Source organism: Odontesthes bonariensis, chromosome 5 (assembly GCF_027942865.1).
Source record: "Odontesthes bonariensis isolate fOdoBon6 chromosome 5, fOdoBon6.hap1, whole genome shotgun sequence".
NCBI classification, from domain to species: domain Eukaryota; kingdom Metazoa; phylum Chordata; class Actinopteri; order Atheriniformes; family Atherinopsidae; genus Odontesthes; species Odontesthes bonariensis.
In genome coordinates this window covers 21,043,103-21,062,135 of record NC_134510.1, presented here as the reverse complement: position 1 = coordinate 21,062,135, position 19,033 = coordinate 21,043,103, and the positions used below count along the sequence as shown (strand labels likewise).

The window sequence follows — 19,033 nt, the reverse complement described above, 5'->3', positions numbered from 1 at the left end:
ATAAAAACGACACAGAGCCTTGTGCAGATGTCATTAACTGTATGTACAGTCAACCTATGTGCTCTCTAACCTGAGTATTTCATGAAATCCGTTGGTGTCAAACTTTGAACTTTTTCCAAATTTTTGGCTCCTGGACCCAAACTGTTCACAATCAGCCATAATTATCTATTATTCTGACTGTCTATAAAATTTGACGTAAAGAAGAACATCATTAAGATTGAACTTCCTGATATAATCTATGTAGTAAAAGTGAGCAAGAGCCACAGTGCACTTACAGACACTGACTTGTTATCCAAAACTAGCACTAATAATAATCCACCCAAAAGCTGCTTTCTGTTTTCTGACAATGAACATTAACTTTCCACCTTATTTCTGCTGCTCATCAAACCTGCTGTAATTGCAACTGACTTTCAGCGCCCAGTATTACACACATGCAATGAATAGATGCCCCACTATTTCTAATATTGCATTGCATCAGAAATGCTGAAACATCCGCTCTGTAATTGCACTGTAGCTGCTACCATTCCAACTGTTGACTCGAAAGCTACAGAGAGCAAGCCTGACTACCTGCGTGTGGTGCACAGTTTTTTTTGTTTCATTTTGTAGTCTACACATTGGTTTTCCCTGTGAACACTTTCAGCATGATTTATTGTGTTGAATGGCCTCTTTCTTCCTTTGTTCTTCGGTGTGACTAACAGCTCTAAAGTCTGTCCGCTGCTGTTTTTCGATTGTTTGTTTTTTCCATGTATTGTTTTCTAGCAGTGCTACCTTTTGGCCACATACTGCTTATTCATTTTTTTTTTTTTTAATTGCTCTTCTACTGTGTATTGTTTTTGCCACATTTGTCACTTATAGCGACTGACTTTGTTGGACGGACTAGAAATAATAATTGCTAAACTGTTATCTTTAGCTATTTTATCTATAGCTATGTATATCAGGAAAGTACATGAGTCTGTCAGATAAAATTTCTTAAGATAACACACAATACTTTCAAGCAGAAAGGGGTGGAGTTGCAAATATATTGACCATTCACAGCATCTGAAAACTGCACAGTGACAATTAAGTCCATTAGGGGCCTTGATGGTATACAGGTTAAAAAAATGCTAATTATACTGAGCTTAAACAAACTTTTGAAATAGTGAATTTAAAGTTGAGCGGGAAAAGTGCTTCTAAAGTCGTTACGCGCATACATATACAAAAGAAGACAACAATAAAAAGGATGCCCATCAGAAATTGATCAAGAAAGATGTAGCAGACTATTTGTAATATACATCAAGCTGTGGTTTTCAACAAAAGCAAGCAGACGCAATGTAGGTGTAGCCACCCATCACGGTCGGATAGTGACCAGGTCTCTACAGTTGACCTATTTTTACAGGTTGTCACAGAGACATTGCGCATATCTGACAAAAGGGCATAGCAGATGTCTCTATTTCGAGGAGGCACGTTTCGGTGAAGCCTGCAGGCCCTGTACCACTGGGCCTTGGTGTGTGAGTTTCCTGTCACAGACCAGTATCTTTGAAGTGGTATTTCTATCAACACAGAGCAGTCTATTAATGCAGTGACCAGCATATTATGCTGGAAGGGGGAGAAAATCCTGCACAGCATGTTGTCCCCTTTTCTCACTCACACCTTTATCGCCTTAAGAAAAAAAAGCACCATTTTGTTGAGTTAGTGGTTTGCATGCAAAACATATTCCCTACGAAAGGACAAGAAGTAGAAAAAGGTGAAATTATAAATCCTCAACCTTGTTGTAAACAAGCTAAGAACAAGTTATAACAAAGAATTGGCTCACTCAAGAGAAAGTCCCCATGTTTTATCATGGTAAGCAAGCCAATGAGCACCAATGAGAGACTTACAGAGGAGGGACTGTAGAGACAAACGAGGAAACCACCTTGCCCCACAGCCTAACCTGTGCCTCGACAGACATGTCACTTCACTTGTCTCCTCTCAGTCATGATGCAAGGTAGCTCATCGCTCTTCAGGGAAAATATTCACTCAACCCCCGGTAAGTGTTTCATTCATGCAGCTTAACCCCCTCTTTAGTTTAAGAGACTTGAAAACACGAGCAGATACACTTTATCATTTCTCATCTTTGGTCTTTTAAGCAGTATCTTCTGTGATCTACTGTAAACACAACCTAGCACTGTGCTGCTGGGCTCTTTTGTAGCCCACGGAGTCTTTCAAATCAGACTTTTCTGCTGTGACTTCTGTCATCGACTTGTGAAATGTGGGGAGTTCATGTCCTGTTAAAAGGATGTGTAAATTTGGCAAATGCATGCGTGGTTTTCCCCTGTGTAAGCATGCAGATTCTACAAACTGTGGCTGAATGGAGCTCAAGCCGGCTAGCTATGTCACAACTCAACAAGAGTGCACTGTTGATCTGAAGAGCAGCAGACTGGATTAAGAGTTCAGCATCAATCAGTTTATTGCTCAAACATAACCTACATGTTTGGAAAGTTTTGAAAGGACCCAAGACATGATGAAAAAATAAAGTATAGTAAAGGAAGGCCTACAGGAAAGAGGGATGACGTGCACGACTGAAAAACAAAACAAAACAAAACAAATCGTGCAGCATTAGGTGCAGCAGCTCATTGCTGCAGTGTTAGGAAAAAAGATCTCATAAACAGAATAATAAACTAAAAATCTGAAAAATATAGTCTCCAAAATGATAAGAGAGCATCACTAAAGGATTTTTGTTTTAAAAAACCAGAACATGACAAAATTGTTTCTTTAGGGTCTTTATAAATATGTACTTCCACATAAAAAAATGTGTTTAATCACAAATACAGTAAAGTTATGCTTCACAAAATATTTTGCAGAAGACCTTATTTTACGCTTCTATACCAACTAATTCCATTACAGCTTTATCATCATCATTGTTATCATTATCATCATCATCATCATCGTTATTATCATTATAATTATTATCGTTATTGTTGTCACCTTCTTTAAAGTGCATCTTTATTAACTGACTGATGTACAAAATGCAGAGAATGTGCTGAGGCAATTTTTATTTTACACAAAAGATTGTCCACATGTGGACATAATCGTGTTATTGTGGTCATATAAAACAGTATAATTTCGGCTTAGTTGATAACGGTTTGGATCAGGTTATTTGAAATTGATCATAGCCGTAAATTCCGTGGCGATATGAAGGCTGCTTCCTAATCGTGTGCGCGGATGGTACGCTTCAGTTAACTGATGCATGCTTGAAATTTAACGCTCCGATCTAAACACTGTTCATTCAATAAAATGGCTTCTTTTGATTTTATGTTGACTTTTTTCTTTATCAAGCACACGCTTAAGTGAAACCTTAAGGTTGCCTTATGACCCCAGCACACATACAGTAAATCGAAGTGACTACAGCTGCTTTGCTGTCACTTTCACTCTCGGTGATACAAGCATAAACAACACTCAGTGTTCTGCACGTCATTAAATGTTACAGCGACAAAGACAAAAATCGAGAGAAGTCATCGATGTGTTGCAGAAAGTAAAAGCTTCTGCCCAAATTTAAAAAAATGTTACCAATTCATTTGATTGCAGAAATTGGAAATTGTTTCTAATTTGATGTAACTGTAAAATTTGAATCTCTTAGCAAATTAATTTGGTCAACAGCGAGGCCACAGAAAGATTTTTAAATAGTGTATAGCATTTTCTTTAGTCTTGAAATAAATGTATATTTCTTTTCAAATCTACTTCCCATTTGCAGTCACCATTATACATAAAAAATACCCTCTTAAAAAGCCTCTTTTATAGCTTACAGTACTTATGACCTCTGTTCGAGAAGGAGACCACACACTGTATAATCATAAGTTCATTATACGCTTCAGACTGTGTGAAGATGACAACCTCTCAGGCATCCGGTAGTTTCATCTCACTAAGGCAGCATTTTCATCCATGTATTCTCAATTTTAGATGTAAAATTCCAAATATTTCTGTACCATGCTTAAATATTTACATATTCCACCCCCATACATTCTTGCATTTGATGTTTATCACACCCAAATACAGCCTTATGCTGTTGACGTTCAAACTTTACTTGTGTTTTCTTGTGCGTACAGTCATTAGTCATGGTTTCATATACTGTTAGGGCTTTGTGGCTTCAGAGTGCGTTTGAGCTCCGAGAATATCAAAGCCGTCAAATAGCAGTGTGCCTTTCTACACATTAGACAAACACTTCAGCATGACAATAGACACAGCTGTAACTTGAGGAATTTCTTTTTGCACAATGTAAGAAAAAAAAAAATCTTTTTTTTGTAAAAGACTAAATGCAAAAGAAGCAAATATAAGTTATTCAAAGTGAGTGAAACTCAAAGTTACAATTAAAGCAATTCCTCAGAATAATTAATAAAGGCCCTTAGGCACATTCTGCCCCCTCAATTCTCAAAGCATCAGATAGGAGACACAGGCTGGTTCCTGCTGTTGATTGACAAAGTGATTTTCCTATTTTTTAAATGTAACTGATCTCACCACAGTGTGTGCATACAGGATCTGATAGGATCTCACGTTGTTGTTTTATTTTAACAGATCTCTGCAGATATATTCAGTGACTTCAGAAATGATCCGAATCGACAACACCCAGTACTTCCACTTCCTGCAGCAGGCAGATGCCTTACGTCGCTCAGGGTCACTATGTGATGCCATCATCTCGGTAAAGAGTCAAACTTTCAGGGCTCATCGGTTAGTCCTAGCCTGCGCTAGCAGAGCCTTAGCACAGCAGCTAGCCCAAGGAGACGCAGACAGCCCAGTCCATTGCACTCTCGAGTATTTCTCACCCCACACCTTCCAGCAAGTTCTGGACTTCACCTACACTCAAGCTCTCGAGGTCCCTGTCAAGGACCTGCACCTGCTGCTGAGAGCTGCTAAACTGTTGGAGATGCGGCCACTGGAGGACCAGTGTCGGAAGCAGCTGGACACTCTTGGAGCCAGAGAGGAGGGTAAAATTGGAGAAACTGCAGATGTCAAAGAGGAGGGGAATTATGTGAAGGAGATGGATGAAAAGCAAAAGGGAAGTCCAATTCCAGAGGACAAAGTCCAAGGAGCATCTTCCCAAGTGGATGCAGGTGTTGGCATAGTCGTGGAAAATCTCTCTCCAGTTGAACGTCTTAGTAGCCACAACAACCCAAAACTCTCAAGAAAGAAGGCAAAATTGTCCCCTATGACTGCAACGTTCTACAACAGAGATAGTGTCATCACCAGGCCCACATCTAGCACTTCATCTTTGTCCCCTCCCTGGACTTTCCCTATGAACAAGTGGGACTCCGAGATGCACATGAACACCCTGAGGCAGATTGCAGAAAACTATTCAAACTTAATTGCAGCTCATCCCGTTCAGCCCTCAAACCAGTCCTCTGTAGTATATCCATTCTCCCTCTCCACTCCACACATGTTCCCTCTATTGAATCCCCATTTTCAAACTTTACATCAGAACTCTGCAATAGGCTACTCGGGCTTCCATCCCCTTTATGCACAAAACCTGTACAGTGGAGCACCACAGATGGGAAGCTTGATCAAGAATGGCCTGTTAAAAAGAAAAAGATCAAGCCAGAGAGGATTTACCCGGACTCTTCAAACTGGTGAGCCAAGGTAAGCCAGAACTCTGACATGATTTTGGAAAGTTGAGTTTTTTATTTTCGCTCATTGTCTCCATGTTATTCCTCTCACAGAGTCATTTAGAACCCCCTAATTTGCTCAGTTGTTCCTTTGCGACAGCTACAGTACCTGACTCACTGCTGCCTCCTGCACTTTCCAGCTACATCAGTTTCATCTGTTAACCCTTACCTGCCAGTCCAAGTTTGTCAAGCATGTTTTTAAAGAAACTATCCTCCTAGTTTCAACTGCATAACAGGACAGAATCCCAGAAAGAATCCCTTTTTGCTCTAGTTGCTTAAATTTGGCAGTAGCACCCTGAACAGAGTAAAAACCCACCTGACTTTACTTTTATGTGAGTTGCCTGATTCTTTCGAGTCTTCCACAAAGTCAAACCAAACAATGCATACAGGGAAGCCCCCTAAATTTCTCCCCTCCTTTGCAGAAATCAAGATTTTACACCCACTGAAACATACTTTCGATGATTAGACTGGCCATGCCTGCACCACAAAAAAATGTTCAAAACATTCATGCGCCTTTTTGGAGGAAGAAGTCTTTTCTTTGGTATCCCCTGCCATCCTTTTCCTTTTTCTCTCGCATTTCATTTAACTCAGATATGCTTTTAACCCCAGAACGAATGCTATAAATATCATGTGGTTAGGATGAGAGAGGAAGGAACGAGTATTTAAGGATTATATGTGATAGCACACCTAATACTGTAAATTTGACATATTCTGACATTTTCTCTGCAAAACCTTTTTTTTTCTTCTTTTTTCTAAAAGAGGCTTTCCTGTCTTTATGTTTCTTCAAGAACGGGTGACTCGGGCCCTCACATAACCATACCCCTCACATTTTAATTGTACTTGAATATTGTTGTAGTAATGATTTCCATAACGGGTGCCTCATGAAATGTGCTTCTCGCAGTTACCCTGAAATGCCCAAAGCCAGCACAGAGAGAGCTGAAGACTGCCAGCACTGCAGTGCAAGACAGCTTGACGATCCAGTGCTGCGGGAGTCAGCCTCCACAAAGTTAGGTAATGCTACGGTTATGACGAGAAATGGAAAATGTGAACATTTTTTTTTATTTTTACAGCACATTTACGTGACATAATGTTGCTACACAGCGAGGTAAACACTGTCAAAGCGATTATCCTATGCAGAATAGATCAGTTTGACAAGATAGTAAAGAGAGTTCTTGTCGTGACCCCTACCCCTGGCAGACTCCAGCTACATAGCTACGCAATGGAAAGTGATAAAGAGAGTTGTGGTTTTGAAAGCATGGTGCAACAGGAGCAGTAGTGTGGTTACTAGATACAGCTAGATACATGCAGTACAGTATGTACTGCAGCAAAAGAGTGGTTTGTCCTACACCAAAAAAGACAAACATATTGATATGTTGAGATACATTCTTCTCATTTCAATGAAAGACAGAATTGAGCAACACCAACAGACAGAGTGAGTGCGGATCTGCATGGAAGTGAACATGCAGTCAAGCTGACAAACATGCTAACTGATCGTGATCATCTCTGTTTCAACGGAGCATTACTTGTGTACCTCAACATTGGTGATAAAACTCCAGCGCAGTTACCGGCGCTGTAAGTGACACTGAAGTATTTCCTTCCCCAGAGAAAATAACTGATACGAGAATTTCTCAAAGTTGGGATTTAACCAAATATTCAAGCATTATAAAATGTCGGGCACTTTAAAGTGAGACATTAAGTTGTGCATTGGACAGGAAACGCATTAATGACAACAGATCTCAGGAGGTTGTGTTTGTAGTGTTTTAAGTGTTCAATTTATTACGGTTTACTCTCTCCTCCTCCTCCCACTACAGTACACCCGCTTCATGTTTAAGCATCCTGTCTATAGGCAACCATGAAGACCATGTTTTCTTTAGAAAGACCCTAAAAATGTTAGGTTGTAAAAAAAACTTCACAGTTTCTACCTTAACCTCAGAATCACACCTTTGTCATTTTTAGAGGAGAGGCGCATGCAGGCTGACAGGAAAGTAAGTGTACGCACGGCTGATCTATTGTGTTGCAACAGGATGCTAAACAAAAACAGGCTCTCGCTGCTGACTACTATATGTCACAGTAACATACTTTAAAAAATTAAAAAATTAAAAATTTGCATCAGTTTTTTCTTTTCTTTCCAATGATCAAGTTCAGGAGTTTTGGAGAGCACCGAATGAGACTCGCCGAGTGTGCCTGCTGCTGTCAATTTAATCGGGATTTGTAGAAACAGCACTGTGGTTTTGTGTTGGTCAACTTTGCTATCGGTTCTGTAAGAGATATTTTTTAAAAATGCGTCTCATTGAGTCCAACCAAAAGTCGAAAAACATGCCAATTTACAACTACGTGAACCCTTCAAGTCCATCATTCAGTTGATTTTCTATGCAGGATGCGGGTGGCCTCTAGATATTGTTCTTCTTAAATGGGGATGTTTAGCAGTAGCCATCCTTCACATTTCTAACGTTTTTTTTGGTGGTGATGTGAAGTATCGTGTGGTCATATATCCTGTTGCAAGGCCAGGCCAGGCCAGGCCTAGCTGTTGACCAAAATATTCACACCTTCATCGGCTCCCCATTGTTTCGTTGTATTTTGCAGGTAAAAGCTGTGCAGGATGTCAGTTCGGTGGAAAAGGATATGCTGCGGCACATGAACCAGAGACCAGACAAGACCACAAAGGAGAAAAACCGTACCAGTGCAAACACTGTTTCAAGAAGTTTAGCCTGAAACATCAACTGGATACACACCTCCGTGTTCATACGGGTAAGCGGCGCATCAAAACAAAAGTGCATTAACTAGTACGTACCTCCACTGAGATAATCCTCAGTTTGTGTCCAATAACTGGTACCTTTTTTTTTAACTTAAACTCTGTGACTTATGATGTAGTGCTCCTGAAAATGTAAGTGTAAAGCTGTTTACAAAGTAAATCTGAATAAAAATGGCTCACAGCAGGAGAAAAGACAAAAGAAAAATCATGTAGGCACAAAAGCATTTGGGTACTTGTCAGTTTTGTTGGCTGTTCCAGCACTTCTCATTGGTTTGACATTTACGACTGAGCATTTATGCTTTGCATAAGTGCTGATCTTCCAGAGAAAACATTTTTACATACTTAATTATCTTCCAAGCAGCTCAGAGTTTTCCACTCACTCAACACCACGGAATACACCTTACAGAAAATTGAAACTGTCAGAGTTGAAACCTTCAGAAGATGGAAAATCTATCAATCAACAATGAACATCGTGCCTGCTTTAATAGCAGCATTATCTCTGTTCAACCCCACAGCTCATTGTTTCTACATAAAAGAGTCTTTGCAAGGGTATTCCCTGCCATACATTAGTCAATACCTACATCAAAAACGTGATGGATTGCCAGTGGCCAAAGCACGACCATGAGAAATGATTTGGAACAATGGAAAGCACATAACATTGCACTAGAATTAGTTCAAACTGATCGCCGCAGTTACTCAGTTAAACATATGGCTTCAGTCTCCTGTGATCTAAAGCCTGTCTTATCTGTCTGAAAGGCTGCTGGATCGCATACGATTGTTTTTATTTCACTTTCACACGAATGTTCCAAAGCTGTTTTAAAGGATTAAAGTCCACTTTTAATGCAACTTAATCACGTGCAAATGTAGTTTTTAATGAGAATGATGGCTCTTATTTGAGGTTTTTTTTTCTGCCACACAGAGAAGCAAAGTGACTCAGTGGAACATTGATGTAAGTTATGCAGATGTGGCTGATCTGCATAAAAGCGTACCACTTTAAGTGATTTCACCCACTTAAACTATTCGTCTCCAACTACTAAAATAATTGTCAGAAAAAAATGCAAAAAAAAAAACATGTTGGCTACTAATAAAAAGGCAGGGTTTTGCTGATTTAGGATTAAAAATGTGTGGGAAATTACCAAAAAATGGACAGAATGGTAGAACATTGGCATTGAATATGAGACCTTCTCTCCTGTGAACACGACTCTCTACCCTAAATAATGTCTTCCTTCCTGTGCCTTGTGTCTGCTTCTAGGAGAGAAACCATTCGAGTGTCGCCTCTGTGGTCAGCGCTCACGTGACTACTCAGCCATGATCAAGCACCTGCGGACGCACGGCGGTGCTGCTCCCTACCAGTGTACTGTGTGCCTGGAGTTCTGCAGCAGCCTGGTTGCCATGCAGAGACATGTCAAGAGCCACGCGGTGCAGGACTTCCCCCCGGACTGGACCATCAACAGCACCTACCTGTACATCTCCCACATCTGAGTTATCTACCCAAAGTTCTCATCGAAGTAGTTTTATTTTTTTTCTTCTCCGTCTCATAATACAGCATCATTGCATACAGAGAGTTAAGCATTTATTTTATCTGAATATAAGGAAAAAAATGGCATTCTGGAGCTGAAAACACTGTTTGAGGATGTAGTAGTCCATGAGCACAGACTAGGCCATTAAGGGTGTCGCAGTAACATCTATACAAACTGAAACTGTTCTGTTTTTGCATTCACAACAATAGGACAGAGCTGTGCAGCACTAATTTCCAGAGACATGAAAGGTATTGAAAGTGTTTACCATGCATTAAAGCCACATCAACACCCCGTCCTCATCGCATGACGCAGTAATCCACCCTCTGTCTTTCACAATTATTGGACTGCCTGTGTGAGTTTCACAAGACCGATATGGGTTTATAGCACCCTCATGAGGACATATACAGTAGCACACAGCATTTCTATCCGCAATAGTGATTACGTTACTCTGCCAAAATGCAAATGAAATGTTACACTGCAAGTAGTGAGAAGGGATTTTTATTTAGTGTTCAAACAAACTGATATACTACATTCACTCAATCAGAATAAAAAGTTGTTTATCCATAACTATCATGACGCTTAAGTGTTGTAATAAAAATGACTACAGTGAGCCATGGCAAAGCCTGAAAGAGAAGCCACATCCCACAGACGGCATCATGAGAGAAGTTAAAGAAGACGAGAAGTTTACTAAAGACAGCTTGAAAGCTTTTCAATATGCACTGCTTTGTTTGGGTGGATTTCGATGGAGATTGCACAGCTTTTGCAGCTATTTTTGTCTAAGTAGTGGCAAACATCATTACAGTGCCTCTATTCTGTCATTAGTGGACCTCCTGTGTTTTCTGTCGCCGTTTGTAACTTCAGAGGCCCGAACGTTTATAAATCCATCATCGAAGCCGCTCTGTCCATTTCAGGGTTTCTGTGAATACTGAACTTCAGCAATGCAAAATCTTATTTAGCAGCTGACACCCCTCATCTGTGTTTGCAGTATGTCATAATACACAATGCTTCCTAGAGGGAGCGCTCAGTATAGCTTTCGGGCCAATTTCCACTGTTAGATATTTGTGGACTTGTACAGCATTATCTTTATATGTTGGAGCAAATAAATGAATGAATAAATGTTTCATTTGTTTGTCATTTATAGTCTTTAAGGGATCAACGTGCCATGTCATTGACTATGGATCAAATAAACAATCTTGCAAATACTGTATTGGCAATTCTTGTTTGTTTGCACAGCTATTGAAAAGAGTGTGGATGCAAATGTTAAAACGCTGGTGGAACAGGAGGCATCTCTTCACAAAATCCTACAACGTAATCACAGAAATATGGTAAAATAACATAAGAATGCACACATCGCTGTCAACTGAGTGAACGAGATAGCACCAATGAGATCTAAAGGAAGCTGCGAGTATAAATAATATGAGAAATCAATATTTCAGTTTCAGATTTCAGTGTCTAAACATGTTCAATAAATGCAAATTACATGATATCTGACAGAGGGAGAACTTCTACAAATAATCCATTGATGAAGTGACATAGCACCCTGCTGCAAACACGGCGGCACACCATAACAGCAAAAGCAAAAGGATCATTAATATCATCACGGAGTGTGACTTAAGGGTCTGTGTATTTACATAATTTACAATTACCCGGACACTGAAACTGAAGCACCAGTTCGGACCATAATCCAAATCTCTCTCCGGAACAGCAGACAACTAATTAAAGCTTTGCAAATGCTAAAAGTATGCCAGGCCTGAAGGTTTGGATTACGAAGACAAATACACACAGACAGCATGTTTATGTTCTCTAAACTAAGCCGCAGATGTCAGGTTAACTACCCCTATCTGCAGAGGAAATGGAAAAACACACTATAAAGTATGTTAACCCACCTCTACCACTGTAGTAAAAAAAAAAAAAGTCATACTATCTCCACATTTTGACTTTGATCCTGAAAATTCTGAGACACTTTCTCATTACCTTAACTTTGAGGATCTTTTTTCATCACAGTCCCCTGTAATTAAGCATAAAAGCAGCTTTGTGTCTCTCAGAATGAACTTTCATGCAACATTTTTATTCCCCAATTAATACACAGACTTGTCGTCTCTCAGAACAGAAATACAAAAACAATGCTTTTCATTCATCCACCTGCACGCCTTCTGCATGGACCATCAGCTGGATTACTTTTTTGCCGTGGACATTGAGTTTTATCAAAGTCTCACTTTAAACATTCAGAAACATTGAAAAACTCCTTGCTTGTCTTGGATTGTCACTTCAGAAAGGACACTGGACAACCAACAGCTAGAAGTAAGAAACTTATTTTTCTCTTCTTCTGATTTTTTTTTTTTAAAAGATTACAAAAACTTTGGAGTGACTCTGTTGCCATTGCGAGTGTAAAACTGCATTGAAAGGTTGGTGGTGTGTGTTTGTGAAGTGGTGAAATTGGGTTTGAGAGGTTTACTAGATAGGAAAAGTACCATAGAAATACAATTCATTTACTTTTATTTTTCACCTGTGCTTTTCCTGTTTTGCCAATATTTATGAAAAAAGTCTAGACCACAAGCTCATTAGTTCTATTACGAAAATGTCTAAAAAGTCCAGCATCAGACCGTGCTCTCATTCCCTTCACACATTCTCTCCTCCTGAATGCTACCAGTAGTAAATCCTCTGCGATATGGTGGCTTCTCACTGTCCTCCATGGCAGTTTCCTCTTCCCAAGCCTCACAGTCTCTGCAGCCTTTGTGGCTTTGGACTTTAAAGTCTGCCAGAGCCAATAACTGGTTTGCTTGGCTGGCGCTACAGCTAGGCAGCGGTACCTTGTAGGTGGTGTGGAACCGACGCAGATCCACTCTGAATGAGCCCTTCTCCTTCGTCATGCATGGTTCGAAGCGAGCACCCCACTCAATCTCCGTTTCAATATAGGATGTTTTGGCTTGGCACATCATCCCTGTTTACAGAAAGATGATACAGAGGAAACTGTAAGTTTTGATTCTGTTAAATGTCACTACTTGAAATGTGCAGTACACTTCAGGTGCCATAAGATGTCACCAAATGTTTGGATCTCCATAACGGCAAGCAAGTATTGCTATTTGTGTCTTGAGCCGAACTGTTTTTCAAAGTATTCTGACGTATGATCGGAAATTCAACAGTTACTCACGACATTTACAGTGGCTCTGCTCTTTTCAAGTGTTCCTTTTTGGTTGACAGTGTGACAGTGAGCCAAGACCGTAAAACTGAAGCATCATGTAAAATTCATTTATCGTCTATTTCATTCTACCATAAGCCTGTACCTATTGCATAACCACATGCTTTCCATGAAAATAATGTTTGTGAAACTATTAAAAATGCATTCCCCGCTGAAATTTCACCTTGTTTCTGAAATAGTTTCTTGCTTCTTTATTTGACATTTTGTACTGGATGTTCGTTGATATTACTCCGCCACCGCTAAGAAAATAGTGCGAGCATGAACGAGCTGCCAAATAAAACACGACAGAAGCAACTTTTCGCAACGAAATTTGATATGGATTACCAGTGTACACCAGTAACCACTCCGGTGAGTTGATGATTTTGAAAACGGATGTTTATGGTGCTTTTACGGACCTTTTAGGACATGCACATGACTTGCCATTCTGAAGCAGGTTGAGAAGAATCAAAATTAGGCAAATACTGGAGACAGCAGTAAACATCAAAAAAGCGGTGAGGGGGGTTCTAAAACATTGCAGACGACTCAGAAAAGAGGCTTAATGTTGAAAATACCGCAGTTCCCCTTTAAGTACATTCCTTCAACAGCCTCCCCTGGCTGTGGGAAGGCTGTGGCTTATTATCCTTTTATGGTGTCTAGTGGTCTCCTATCAGATTTGCAAAATCTGACTGAATCTAAGTGGAAATTTCAGCTCTATAAACCCCTGAATGCATCCTGCTATTTCTATCAGCCGTCAGATAATCAATAAACATCATCCCGTTCCACTGACAGCTCTGTCTGCATTATGTTTGGGTCTTTGTGTAATTCCTTTGTTCGCAATATAGCTTTCACATCTTTTGGTTTTTAAGCGTTACCTGATGATCCGTCTCATGGTAAGCCCCCGGACGCACATGAAGGCCTGTTTTGACTGTAGACTTGCAATAATATTCATACTTTCTCAAAAATGTCTGTGACTTTGCCAGATGACAGGCAGGTTTTTCTTCCTATGAGAAGAGTTTAGTGGTCAACCTCTCCAGCTGTACACTTTGTAGTCTTTTAGATGTTTTTAGTGTCCAGGGTCTATGGTTCAGAGACGCCTGTTTGAGAGCTAACTCTCAACACTTGGAATCAACTCCAGACCTTTTGACTCCCTGATCTGCCAAGAAATAACAAGGTAAGAGGCCACAGACAACAATGAAAATCCATCCATCACCCAGTTACCTCTGAGCCAGTGAAAGAGGAAAGACAGAAATGGTTGTAATTTCAAATAACTTACAGAATTTGGTCTGTAAAGACTTACTGGCAAAGACTTACTGGACAATGTATTAAAAATTAATATCACGGATAAGAGCACAAAGAAAACTATCTGACAATTTTTGGGTCCACACATTGAAAATGTTATTCATAATGGTTTTCTAGGTCTACGTTTTTTGTTCAGGATTTCACTTTCAGAGATTTTTCTTATCACTGCTCTTGTACTTTTTCTCCGGTTCAGTGTTTCGCTAGGTTTGGCCTTGTTCTTTTTCTCTGTTCTCTGGTTATGCATCTTCCTGCTTTTATTATTATTATTTTTTTTTACGAAGCCTGTTCCTTTGTTCATTATTGTTGATTTTGCTTCTGGTAGCGTGGAGAAAAGTCGAACACGACGCAGAGTTCACTGGGGCGGGGGGTGGGGGGCTTGACAGTTGCTGATCCATTTAGATCACTATTTGATGGCAGCATGCTTCAGGATATTCACAACAATCACTGGCAGGTAAAAATAACAAACATGTCGCTTTTGGCTGAGAACACAGTCTAGTTGACACCTCTACGTATAACAAGATATGTTTTGCAAAAGCAAAACAAGAGAGTAGCATCAGCACAGTTTAACGACACATACAGACATTTACCAAAAGTGTACTTATACAAAAACGACCATCCACACTCACACAACCTTCAGGTTTATGTTGAACTTTCTAAGAGCACTACAAAATGACTGACTCACTATATAGTGTGCTATATTATGAATGAGTGAATAACTGGAACATATTCCAGGTCTCAGTTGGTAACTGTTTGACATCACTCCCACAGTATGTAATCAACCCAGTTTCCTTTATTTTCTTCAACATCATTATGTTAGTCCACTCATCTCTGGTCACGGTCAAACTTAGTTTAAGGATTTCTGTTTACTTATGGACATCCTCTGTTATCCTGTCTCCAAGCAGCACATTTTTGGATCCTATACACACACTCAAACACACACACACTAATCCTGTGGGACCAAAATGGCATTTGAGGGAAAATGATCTATATTTCCCTGAAATGGCACAAAACGGTAATTCAGAAAAGTTTGTATATATTTACAACACAGAACGGATGTTTTATATTTTTTATATTACGTCTCAGGTTTTTTTTTATTATTCCTTTTGCAATTCTGTTGATAGCTGTGGTTTATTTTTTTTTATGATTTAAACCTTCTTTTTTTCCTCCAAAAGGGTGTGTTTCAAAGCGGGTGTGACCACTCGGCTGTGATATGTTGGATTTTCTCCACCTTCAGAGTCACGTTTAAATGGGAAAAAAAAAAAAATCTCATCCTTTCAGTCTGTTTCTTTTGACTGCTACTATTACTGGATACTCACCTGTGGCCTCAACAATTCCCTCCAAAATAACAATTATCTCAAACTGTTGTCGTCTGAGTTGCTCAGGGCCGAGTTCCCACAGTGGACTGTTAGCATCAATATTGTGCTGAATGACTTGAGGCTCCACCAGGAAAAGTCGGTCTGACCCAGTTTCGTAACCAAGGTCAATCTCTGTCTGCTCAAGTGGTAAGAACTCCCCCTCGGCAGTTTGGCGGGACTTGATTAATTTTGCGCGTACTTTTGCATCCACCATGTGGCTTTCTCTCAGGTCTCCCAGACGAAACATCAAACACAGTTGGTCATCGCGGTTCGCAATGACACAGGTACGACTGAAGAGGAGAGTCTCGGCACGCTTCTTTGGACGAGATATCTTCACAAACATGCAGCCCACCATGAGGGCGTCTATCATGGAGCCAATAATGCACTGCATCATAACCAGCAGCACAGCCTCGTGGCAGGTGGGAGATACAGTGCGGGATCCATAACCAATGGTACGCTGCGTCTCCACAGAGAAGAGTAGAGCTGAAATGAAGCCTTCTACACCTAAATAGCAAGGCTTTTGGTCGATGAGGGGGTTATCGGAGATGCTGAGAGGTGGCTCTTGCACTAGGTCGCCTCGAAAATATGCGTTCATGTAGTAAAGCCCAGCAAATAGGAACCAGGTGATGATGTAGCACATCATGAAAACAAACAGGAACCAGCGGTACTGGAGGTCCACAAAAGAAGTAAAGATATCAGACAGGAAACGTCCCCTCTCAGAAATGTGACATAGGTTGACACGGCACTTTCCATCCTTTGACACATAGCGAAGTTGCTCTCTGGTTTCTCTGGGAAGTGTGGGTGTTTGGTTGCTTTCGCTTTCCAGAAGTTTACTCCGGGCCTTGGCAAGCCTCTCCACATCTCTAGCAGGGCTGGATATGCTGCTGCGGGCTGGTGAGAGAGGGCAGCTGTGGAGAGGACTGCTGTTAATGAATCCAAGGGGACTGGAGGAGCCCATGTTGGGGACACTGAGGGCATGGCGACGGTAACGTGAAACGTTGTTGGTCTCTCTCAGCGAGCAGCGACGCCAGGCAGTTTCCTCCCTGTCTTGGACTCCAGGAGTAGAAGGTGGAAGCAAGCAAATGTTGCCAGGATAATGAATTTCTGTTGTACTTTTGTGACCTTTGTTAACCGTCAGAAGCTCTGGGAAAGTCCCAGTTGCGGTTTCCGTTAGTGGAGGCCTCTCTGCGTGTGTCTGGGAAGAGAAGAAAAGTCACTGCTTTCTTCTAACCGCAAGTTAGGTGAGTAAGCTCTAAATCAGTAGACTTTGGGCAACACAGTACCTGCTTTTATTGGAAATATGACCAAAATTTTTACAGATGCTGTAATTAAACACTATATTATTTTATTCAATAAACCTGTACAACCTCCAGACAGTTAGTCACTGAGGTCCCTTGAAGAGTTGAAAATGATGCATCAACTACAAAACCATCATAGATAAGGACAAAACCCATAAGATTGAGTAATATGAGGTCTGGAGTATGAACCAGCTCATAAAATTCGTTTTTTGACAAGGTCATTTGAATGTTGATTTTACACCGACAAAGAAACCATTTGCCCAATCTACTACATACAACATGTTTTTATTTTAATTAAACATTTAGCAAAAGGAAACTACTTGAGGAAAACACAGCTCACTGCCTTACATTTATTGAGTAGCTCTCACACTGAATTTTCTCCCCCGAAGGTGTGGAATGGACAACCATGATAGATTTTGGCCGACAAGTCACGGATGTTCGTTGTCCTATAATCCCGTCTTGGGTGGTCCCAGGAAGCCCAATGACTCCAAAGTTTACTGTTGTCCCAGTGGATCCAGGACATCCTTTGGTTCCCACATTAAAGTCTCCTCTTGGGCCAGGATCCATTACAGAAAAGCAAAGGAAGCAAACACTATCAGCAGAGCCTGATTAGGACCTCATTTGGTTTCTTCTGTGATTCTAAACCTAAAGAGATAGGAGAGGTTTGCCACACACAATTGGGATCTTGTTACTATCACTTTAACAGATTCAGGGGGAAACACATCAGACCCCCCCCCCCAAAAAAAAACAAAAACCTCGAGCTCCCTGACAGGAGCTTGAAAATATGTTTACAGTAGTGTTTGTCTCTAACAGAAAGCAGAAATTCCACATCACACTTCACGTGTAATAACTAACCTGGAAGCAGTGTCATCGTTCCGTGCCAGCCAAAGGATGTAGAAGATGTCCTTTGAAAGCGATGTTTTAAGACTGCATTGCCTTTAAACCTTCACTGACACTGTGTGGACACTACTTACAGGTAAAGCTTTAGGGATATATCCTCTTCAGCTGAAGCTAAGCTCCATCATCCTGCTGCCTCAGCAGTACTACCGCTGCATACTGCATCCTGCACAGCAGGGTGGACAACTCATCTGTTATGCTAAAGTCATCTCAACTTGCAAATGAAAGGACAAATTCGGTGTGTAATAAATAAGAAAGCAGGTGTAATATGTTTTGCTAACCCTGACGGGGGCAATCCCTTGCTTTCAGATTATTTATGACAAATAATATTCCATTACAATTCCATTTCACCGAGTCATGATTGAGAAAAGGAGGAAGCGTGAAGAAATGTTTAGGTGTCAGACGCCAAAAAAGAAGTCATTGTCACTGCTGCTCCTCTTAGAGGAAGTTCAGCCTCTCATCGGAATAAACTCTCGCATCAAAATCAGCTGTGTGACGACTTTGTCATTGGTTAAAGCGGCGAGTTAGGAATTACAAGTGTTAAAAACTAACCTGCACGTTGATTTTTGCGGCTTCTTACCTCCCTTGCTGGCTTATAGGGATTGTAGCTGTGGATCAACTTCAAGTCCCTCTGCAGGCTACTTTTACGCGTGACACCGGCGTGTGTCAGACACCTCCGTTAAAGTAGGGGCTCGATAACGGGCACACCCGCTCACTCAACTGAATTAAACTCCATTGTTTTGTTTAGTAGAGGAAATGTTGCTATGATTTCAAACGATCCTACGCTGCCCGCTTTGATATGTGGACACGAGCTTTAGTTTGAAAAGAAAAAATGTAAAAAAGGAGGGAACTAGATCCCCCTCATAACCTCAACTGACACAAGACGACTGTCTATTTTTGCGATAACATTGCGTTCCTTTATTAATAAAGGAATTGTTGCTGTGGACAAACTTTGTTTTTTGTTGTTGTTGTTTTCTTTTTTCTCTTAAATTATTTGTGATATGTCTATTTATCTGTTGTTGTTTTTTTATTTATTATTTTGTTTACTAATTAATGTACCCTGTATTTTCTGTCTGAGCCCTGATAAGCTGTCTAATGGGTGGGGGGTGGGATGGGAGTGTT

The 19,033-nt window shown here is 40.5% G+C and overlaps 2 protein-coding genes across 2 annotated transcripts; one reads left to right on the top strand and one right to left on the bottom strand.

Annotated features, from left to right (window-relative positions):
- Positions 1-1,916: 1,916 nt before the first annotated feature.
- On the top strand, positions 1,917-11,077 carry zbtb32 (zinc finger and BTB domain containing 32). Its single transcript, XM_075465262.1, has 5 exons — positions 1,917-2,005; positions 4,528-5,586; positions 6,514-6,623; positions 8,196-8,360; positions 9,617-11,077. The coding sequence occupies exons 2-5, from the start codon at positions 4,559-4,561 to the stop codon at positions 9,844-9,846; spliced, it is 1,533 nt and encodes a 510-aa protein (XP_075321377.1). The 5' UTR covers positions 1,917-2,005; positions 4,528-4,558; the 3' UTR covers positions 9,847-11,077.
- Positions 10,180-19,011, bottom strand: kcnj20 (potassium inwardly rectifying channel subfamily J member 20). Its single transcript, XM_075465254.1, has 4 exons — positions 17,870-19,011; positions 17,363-17,659; positions 15,678-16,911; positions 10,180-12,825 (listed from the first exon to the last, which is right to left on the bottom strand). Exons 2-4 carry the CDS (start codon positions 17,579-17,581, stop codon positions 12,482-12,484), a joined length of 1,797 nt encoding a protein of 598 aa, XP_075321369.1. The 5' UTR covers positions 17,582-17,659; positions 17,870-19,011; the 3' UTR covers positions 10,180-12,481.
- Between the last annotated feature and the right edge of the window lie 22 nt (positions 19,012-19,033).